Genomic DNA, 8,979 nt, shown 5'->3' on the forward strand with positions numbered 1-8,979 from the left:
CAAGTATCATTTCGCTTACTTCAAAAACTTATTGTGCCGAATCTTAAAGTTTGTTGTTATTATGATCTTGTATAATTAGTTTTTCTCCATAAAAATTCTAGATGTGATAATCTTGTAAGACACAATTTATCATATGATATTCGTGTACTATCTCTCGATCATGAGTCATGACCCAATAAGTTTATGTATTTATAAAAGGACATGATCAATTGAAGTAGTATCACTTACGCTCTATTTACTTGGGAGGACCGATTTGAAAATTGAGGAAAATATTTCGAGCGAAAAATTTTCTGCTATTTGTTTGATAAAGAGAGATGGATTATTTTTCCTTTCCTTCGTTTGCTTATCACTCAATAACAGATGGATGGATTCATATATTCATCTGCTTATCACTCAATAACAGATGGATGGATTATTTACTTGAGATGCGTGCAAGAGGGTCGCTAAATTGGAGAGGGATCTTGTATGCAACCATTAGAAGACATCTTAAACTGCTTTAAAAAGAACAACTTATAGAATCGGTCATACATACCACTTCTAAATGTGTCCAATAGCAACGATTTTATAATTGTTTTAAAAAGAGATCAATTGAAATAGTTTTATGAGCAATTAACTTTGATCATGTCTAAAAGTTCTGCTTTTCAATTGTTTTGTTGACCACTTCTAAAATTTTGATCTAGATGACTTATTTTTTAGTGTATTTAGCCCTTGTTTCTAGTTGAAACAATGATCTGTTGATTCTCATAATCTATCTATGACTCAAAGTTAGAATCATTTGTGATCTCGCTTCCTCTATTTTGATCTAAATAATCATCCTAATTAGCAACCTAATAAAGTAAAGTTTATGTTTTACCACTCTCCTTCATTTAATGAAATATGAAAGAAGACAGAAATAACTTCTCTAATTGTTGCTATGATTAGATAAAGGAGAAAAAGAGTTGCTTGTAAAGGACAGCTCGTTGGAAAAAATAAAAGGAAGATCGTTGTTTTTGAGAAAAATAGAGAAGAAAAGATAGGGAAGAAGAAGCAAAAGAGGAGAGCTTTACCTTCTTCGTTCGGTGAGCTCAGCAACAACAAAAAGAGAGCAAGGTAAGGCAAAATAAGATTCTTCTTGTGGTGCTAACAAAACCCTAGAAAATACTAGAAAGGAAGAAGATGCGAGGGTCAAGAGCTACCCTTATTACTGAAAGAGAACAAAGAGAAAAGAGAAGAAAAGAGAGCTCTTGTACTTGAGAAGAGGAAAGGAAAAAACAACAGGTTTATTGCTGTGGGAGAAGAGAATGACAAGAAAAAAATGAGGAAGAAGATGAAAGGAAAAATAAAAAAGAGGAATGAGCGAAGACACTATGGCAACATGTGTCGAGGGGGAAGAGAAAAAACGAAACAGAAAGTTTCTTCAAATATATCCTAATTCATTTTAATTCAATTGAATTTGTCTAAATCTTAAACTTAGTTCAGTCATAACTTAACCAAATCAACTCCAAATTAATCCTACTTTGAACTAACATAATCCTTATCTTGTGTCTATCTGTTAAATTTAATTCGAACTCGATTCAATTTTAATTTAATGCACTTACGGAGTATTTTACAATTTAGTTTATCAATTTATTATTATTTATTTTATTTTTAAAATTTAATACTTAACATTTTAAATCGTAATATTTCCTCATAAAAATTATCATACCGTTTGTTAGCTTAAGTCAAAGAACCTTTTAAATATATAATCAATTTTAATTTTTCAGATGATGATAAACCTATCAATTAAAATGATAGTGAAGGGTAATACTATCTTTAAAAAAATGGAGACGGCCGCACTCTTCCATTCCCACATGCTTATGCCCCTACATGTAGGCATAAATTATGTCAACTCAGGAAGTATTTTTCTTAAAACACGATATAAGGGATGAGGAATATTAAAGGAGGCTCTTTTATATTTGCCAAAAAAAATATTAATATTAAAGTTAAATAATTACCTCACAAACAAAAGTGTGGGTCTTGAGAGATTGCCAATAGAATGGATCATGAACAATGTCAAATGATAAAACAATGGAACCGAATCGTTTGCAACCATTGAATACCAAAATTGTACAGCTAACAGCTGCCAATTATTAGTCTTTAGATTCTACCAACGGAAATCACAAGACAGAATCAAAAGTTCTATCTCAAAAAGTGGTTTTTGTCTAGGTGAGAACACTTAATTGAAATAAATTTAAAACAATTTTAGATCGGAATGAAGATATGCCGTGTCTGAGACAAGAGGCACATCGGCATACATGCCGCTGAGTGCAGATCTCATACATTCCACCACAGTGTACAACTGCATAAACGTAACTGCAAGCCAGAAGGTCGCCCCTAGCTTACCACGGTAGAATGTGTTCGGAAGCCAAGTGCAGGCAATGGCTATCGCTTGGTATCCATTCTCCAGTAGCATGGCCATGATAACATGAAACCGCAAAAAATGAGGCCATTCTTTTCGCCTCACAACGAGATAATAAGCAGCAAATATGAGCGCCATCATAAACCAATTTGGCATCAATGTGATCGTGTCGATAAAAGGATTCACTAGGAAATCCCAGCTTTCCAGTAGGCGTTGGAGATGGTATGCTGTGACGGCATGCAGCCACATCAAGTGAAGAGGTAGGAGATATGGAGTGCAGGCCAAGGTTCTCCACCACCAGTTGGGCTTGGTGGTCATGGGAGGATAAGTGAAGAGAGCAGGAGCCTTTGATGCCCTGGAAACAACTGCAGATCTTGCCCTGCTGCTACCGCCGTCAGCTGATAAGGACAACTTAAGCGCATCTCCATGTTGTCCATGTAGAAGTGGACTAAAGGGCAGGGAACCTGCTAAATTTTAACAGGGAAAGAATGAAATGGTGAAAAGGTATGAAATTTGCTTCAAGAAAGCACTTGGGAGATTGGATTTTATGAAAAAGATGAACGTTTCACCAGTTTCAGTTTGAACCTAAGAATTAGACATATAATCAGATAATTTGCTGCTAAGCTAATTATAAAAATTTCCTTGAACTTTAATTCTTTTGTAAGTAAAGGATTTTTGCAAGTAACGGATTTTAGAATAATACCAATGACGCTTGAATCATGCTCATATTAAATGATAGTTTAAATAGTATCATCCAAGAATATACGATTTACCTCTAAGAGGAGGAAATGCCTTTCCTTGATAAGCTATACAAGGACTCCTAAATTTAAGAGTTCTTGCTGGAGCACAGATGGGATGAACGTGTTGGAGAGAAGAATACTGTTTCACATGCAGAAAGTTGAAGCCGCCCGATCGCAGAAAAGCAGCATTGAGCATCATATTGTTCCAAAAACCTAGCAAAAATAGGCAAATAAGATGACAAAGAGACGAGCAGAAAAACTAGCGAATCACTAAACACATATATGAGAAGGAAAGGGAAAAAAAAACCAAAAATCTAGAAAGAAGGCGTTAATATATGTGAAATAAATGGCACGCAACAATGGAGTAACAGCTTGGTGGTTCTGCAATGAAGTATGATTCACCTGCAGTGTTATTGTGTTAACTGCCTGTGAGTGAAAGGTGAAATATTTTAGACGATGAAAATAAGAAAGGTCTTAAACATTATGTTCATGACTAATAAGACCCCACAAGATCAGACTTCCTTGTAAATGTTGCTATTAATGCCTGAAATGTAAGAACTATGCCCATTTTGTTTACCTGAACAGAATGATCATGGACTAATACTTCAAAAAAGCCACGGACATCAACTGCAGAGTTTGCAAAATAAAAACATTGCCTAAAAAAACTATCTAAGCAGCTATTTCTCAAATTCAAAAGCAATACTAAAAACTATTGAAATGCTCTAACCCTAAACTGAAAACAGAAGGTTTTTTTTTCTAGAATTGTAGGGTTGTGGTTTTAAAAGCCTCTCCAAGGGCAAGCCAAGGAAGATCACTGACAAGCTGTGTTTCTTCCGACCCGTCTATCCAAACTATTCCATATACTAGCAAAAATTGAGTTCATACTAGATTAAAAGCATAAAAAAAGGATAACCGAATTGCTTTAATATATTAAAAAGTTTCAATATATTTCCTATCCAATTTGGTCATTACATGATCATAAAACCTTTTGGTTCAATTTAAGAGGATCAGATTTACAAATCGGGATAAATTTAGATCCAACAAAAAAAAATACATTGACATAGAACGCCAAAGCAGCCCCAGAACACTAGTTCAGGCTGTGAAGCCACTTCAATCTTTTCAGTACTTAGGCGAAACTTGCTAAAGCAATCATCTTTGTCCCATAAACCATAGCGATAATGAAGAAAATAATTCATAGCCATCTTGCGTGAGGACGATGAAAAAAAACAAAAGTCATCGAGACATTAAAGATCAACCGAAGAAAGACGATGTCATCCATCAAGTATTGCCCTCCGATCAGAATCGATCGGTGAAAAATCTCATAAGATCCCGCAATTTAAAAAACTAAACGGGTTCAACCACACGAAACCCGTACGCACTATGCTTTTCTTTTTTCCCAAGCAAAGAGAGATTCTGTCCGCTAGGCGACCGAGCGACTACGCTACCGCCATTAGCCGCCATACAGACTCTACTACCGAAAGGCTACGGATGCATTTTCAGGAGACCAAAACGGAGGAGGATCCCCCGACAAAGCTGGTGAGCAACAAGAACCAAATTAAAGGTTATTCCACCTAAGCAAGCAAGAAGCACGGACCTTAGGGTTACTTCCTATTCCCTGGCGGCGTGCTCCGGACGATGCCCGGACCAAACTCTCCTCCTCAGACTTGGAATCGCCTGACGACGGAGAAGCCAAGGACGGCCGTCCAAATCCTCCACCGCACTCGAGAACTTCGGCTCTATTGCAGGGAGGCGACTCGATCGGAGGGTACGGTGCGGTCCGTGAGGAGAAAGGTTGCGCGACCCGCGTATGCTTATTTATAGGGTCCGACTCGCTCTCAAGTCAGGCGGTGAAAGGCATTATCTAATTTATTTATTAAATAAACTCTAATATTAGACTTCATTGGGCCACATGTTTATAAAAACTCTCATATTTGGGCCTTTCGGCCTACAATTGGCGCTAACTGCCAACCATTCGATGACTGCCAGCTGTCGTTTTCATGGGTCGCTCACCCAAAATTGGCTCATGAGATTTGACTCGATTCATTTCGAACCTTCTGGTTCCTGTCGTCCATCATCACAACCATGACTAGATGGATCTACGAATGGACGGCAGAGATTATTCCTGAGAGATAAACAGCTTGGCCCCACTTTCCACTTCCCGCACTCAACGGTCCTTTTTTTGACCGTTGGAGTTGGTACCTTTCCCCGCTCCTTAATTATTTTTCTTTATGTGCGTTAGATTATTATTACACCCTTTTCCTCTTACATAATTCTTTTTCAGATCCCTACCGTCCATGGTAGTTTGTATCGGTCGTTTAAGTATTCATCTGACGGTCTAAATCCAATCATCACCACCAATAGACATTTGTTTCCTTATAAATATAATCCACTCTATCGCACCATGGATTCTCTGATTGCCTTTTGCAGCCTTTTGAAGAGCTTGAGCACTGCAGTGAGGGCGAGTGAGAGAGAGAGAGAGTGAGAGAGACAGAGAGAGCGGCCGCTTAGGAGGGGGGAGATGCATTCCAGGAACAGGCGCGGTGGCGGAGATAGCTGGGCTTCGATGGGATTGAGGGCGGCGCTCACCTCCGCCGGAGTGGTGACGGTGGCCGTGGCTCTCCGCCTCGCTGGCCTGCCAATCCTCTGGTTCCTAGCTGCAGAGGTCCCCCGGGTATACGATTCCGCTCTCGACTGGATCCGCCCTCCCTACCTCTACCTCGTCATCAACGGCATCATTATATCCATCGCCGCCTCGTCCCGCTTCCAGAAGAAGACTCCATCCTCCGATGATCCGCCGCAGACGCAGCAGCTCGCCGCGATGGATCCTGCGGATTTGGTGGTTCAGGGGACGGAGTACGGTGCCGAGCTTGCAGACGATGCGCAGACGCGGGAGTCGATCTACGATAAGGTGAAGGAGGAGGCGAAGGATGAAGTGATTGAGGAGGAGGAGTTCGTGATATCGAGGTCGAACTGGTCGCCGAAACGACGGAAGGCATTGTTGGAGGACGTTTCGAGGGAGCCTCCTGCCTCCTCGGTGGAGAAACCGCTGGTTTCCACCCGGTTCAGCCACCGCAAGGTCGCCAAGCCCAGTCCTGAAGGTTGTTACAGTAGCCTACTCTCTTTCGCAAACCTTCTTCTATAAATCCACCCAAAATTTATAGTTGCCTTGTTCTGCTCGCGATATCGCCTATAATAACTAAATTTTCCGATCAAAATGGTATCTTTAGGGAAGGCGCTCGGAGTGGCGAGGAAGCCGAGGCGGAACGAGACATTGGAGAGCACCTGGCGGACGATCACTGAGGGCCGGGCGGTACCGTTCGCCCGTCACCTCAAAAAGTCCGACACATGGGACACCCGCGGCGAACGGCAGGAGGCAGCAGCGGTGATGATGCGGAAGTCGGAGACTTTCAACGAGAGAGCGGCTGCGGCCTCAGCGTCGCCAGGGAGCGGGGGGTCGTCAGCGGGAAGGCTGAGGAGGGAGGCGTCGCTGGGACATGACGAGCTGAACCGGCGAGTGGAGGCTTTCATCAAGAAGTTTAACGATGAGATGAGACTGCAGCGGCAGGAGTCGCTGAGGCACTACAGGGAGATGGTCAGCCGCGACAGCCATTAGAGGAGAATAAATTGAGGAGAAGCTTCAACATGGTCCCTTTTTCCAAGCCCTTCTTCTACATCTTGTTAGTGTATGTGAAACCAGAAATTCTATCTTCGTTGTCCTGTTTGTTTATCAACAGACCCGAAATTTATTCCTAATCTTTGCTCTAAATTTCCCTCCTTTGATCTCCCCCCTTCGTTTTGGGGGCAATTTTGAAAGGTTGAGTTTTGCATTCCTTTCGAAGAAGAAACGATTCTGACATGGAAATTTATAAGCTATAACTCTTGGACATGGAAATTTAGGATGATTTATAATTTTTGTGTCTGAACTCTGAACACTGCATTTTCACATGATTTGAAATGTATATATTATCCATCATTGATTCATTGTACATTTGTACTCTATGTTTTTTTTTTTTTTGCTTTTTTAAGATTGACCTCTAATATTAAATAAATATCACCGTTTTTAATTCTTCTAAAAGAGTGGATTATTTCAAAGACAAAAAGGACTCTCATTTGGTCAAAATAAAGGTCTGATTTTTAGAAAAATAAATAGAAAAGAGAGATAATGTTGGCTCGTGTCAGAGTTCCTTCACGTCTCAACTTGAGTTAAGAAACTCCAAGGCTCCTTCACAAGAATGATATTGGGAAATGCAGAAAGAATGTATTTTATTCTTGATTGATACCAAGAAATTTGTTCATGCTCTCATTCAGGTTGCAAATAACAAAGTCTTTGATATTTGAATAACATCGAGGATTCTTAATTTTGAGGCTTCTTTTGATCTATCGCATAGTTATTGGTTGACTAGAGTGGTTATTTGCAGAACACTTCTAGTCTTCCTAAAGGTTATATTAATTGCTTGTCCAAGTTCTTGCATTGGTATCGATCACTTTGTTTTTCTACTTTTTTGAGGATTCCTTTCTGTTGAAGTGAATTCTGGCCTCCATATTTCAAGCAGAATCCTGTAAATCTTCTCAAATATAGATGCTCATGATTTGATTAGATTATTTGCAATTGCAGAGGATGAGGTTGATGTTCTCTATGTCTATTTGAGCTTACCAATTATTTTTCTTCTCTTAACAGCTGAAACTTTCATCGGCGTTAATGGAGAAGGTAACAAAATGGGACCCGGGAACTGCAAAAGTGGCAGAGGATATCTACCGATTCCATTGCCGCCCGAAGCTTCCTGAGGACGAATGGGTAAATGACTTCTCTGTTATCTCAGAACTTCGGATGGAGCTAGAGCGGACTCGAAGTTATATCAATGATCTTGAATCTGAGCAACGGTATGGAAACGAAAAGCTCAATCAGTTCATGAAGAGGCTGGCAGAAGAGAGATAGTAATATGGAGGAGAAGAGAAAATGATAAAGCCCGCTCGGTGTTAGAACACATTAAGGATGATCTTATTAGAGAAAGGAAAAATAGAAAACGGACGGAATTTGTGAATGCCAAGCTGGTCGATGAATTCGCAGAGGCAACGTTGTCTGCGAGAAGGTGCTTGCTAATGTTAGAAATTTTGATTGATATGGGTATATGGATCTTTGGTATTGAGATCCAACAATTGGATCAGGTTAGTCATCTCGACGATGAGTTGATGACTCTAACTGGTCGAGCTCGGTATAGCGATGTGGACCTTGTCCCATTTATTCTCTCGACATCTCCTTTCGATTATTAAAGTACCCCTTGAAGTAAAAGACATACCCTTCTTGGTATTGTCGTTACCGACCTAATATCGTCGGTTGTCGAATTATCCCTTCGGATATTGACACAACTCCTAAGGATAAGAGTATTAAGGTCGAGATGAAGGCTAGGTCTTCTTTCCTTAAGATGATATTACCCCACCCAGGTACTTACGATTTATTGGCAATCGTCTCCCAAGATACAACGACTTAAGTCTGGTTAGTTTGACCAATGATTGATCTAAACAGAACTTAATGTTTGAAAGAGAGAAGTCTACTTAGAATTAGATGACTAGCAACGGTAAGTCTTAACCGAAGGATAGGTAAGCGAGAAGTCTACTAAGTTACTAGTCCTAACTAGAAGTTAGGTAAGTGGAAGTCCTAGTGTGTGAAGTGGGGCTCTAATAAGTGAAGTTAGATAGTAAAAGTCTTGGTGAATGAAGTCAGATTCTAGTGAGTGAAGCTAGATAGTAGAAGTCCCGGTGAGTAAAGTCAAGCCCTAGTGAGTGAAGCTAGGTGGTGGAAGACTAAACAACCCTAGGGGATGTAACCCTAGGTAATGAAAAGTCTTGAAGGAATAAACTCTA

General features: G+C 40.2%; 2 protein-coding genes across 3 annotated transcripts; one reads left to right on the forward strand and one right to left on the reverse strand.

Annotated features, from left to right (window-relative positions):
• Window positions 1–2,158: 2,158 nt before the first annotated feature.
• On the reverse strand, window positions 2,159–4,914 carry LOC122053362 (protein TIC 20-I, chloroplastic-like). The gene is made up of 3 exons (XM_042615383.1): window positions 4,712–4,914; window positions 3,151–3,330; window positions 2,159–2,841 (listed from the first exon to the last, which is right to left on the reverse strand). The coding sequence occupies exons 2-3, from the start codon at window positions 3,314–3,316 to the stop codon at window positions 2,210–2,212; spliced, it is 798 nt and encodes a 265-aa protein (XP_042471317.1). The 5' UTR covers window positions 3,317–3,330; window positions 4,712–4,914; the 3' UTR covers window positions 2,159–2,209.
• Window positions 4,915–5,502: 588 nt separating this feature from the next.
• On the forward strand, window positions 5,503–8,139 carry LOC122053363. 2 transcript variants are annotated; one of them, XR_006132192.1, is made up of 3 exons: window positions 5,503–6,215; window positions 6,345–6,800; window positions 7,796–8,139. XR_006132192.1 is itself a non-coding variant. In XM_042615384.1 (2 exons), the coding sequence occupies exons 1-2, from the start codon at window positions 5,636–5,638 to the stop codon at window positions 6,728–6,730; spliced, it is 966 nt and encodes a 321-aa protein (XP_042471318.1). In that variant the 5' UTR covers window positions 5,503–5,635; the 3' UTR covers window positions 6,731–6,883. The 2 variants fall into 2 exon arrangements, 1 of the variants encoding a protein (XP_042471318.1); XM_042615384.1 differs by lacking the exon at window positions 7,796–8,139 and having other exon boundaries at window positions 6,345–6,883.
• The last annotated feature ends 840 nt before the right edge of the window (window positions 8,140–8,979 follow it).

Source organism: Zingiber officinale, chromosome 3A (assembly GCF_018446385.1).
Source record: "Zingiber officinale cultivar Zhangliang chromosome 3A, Zo_v1.1, whole genome shotgun sequence".
Lineage (NCBI taxonomy): Eukaryota > Viridiplantae > Streptophyta > Magnoliopsida > Zingiberales > Zingiberaceae > Zingiber > Zingiber officinale.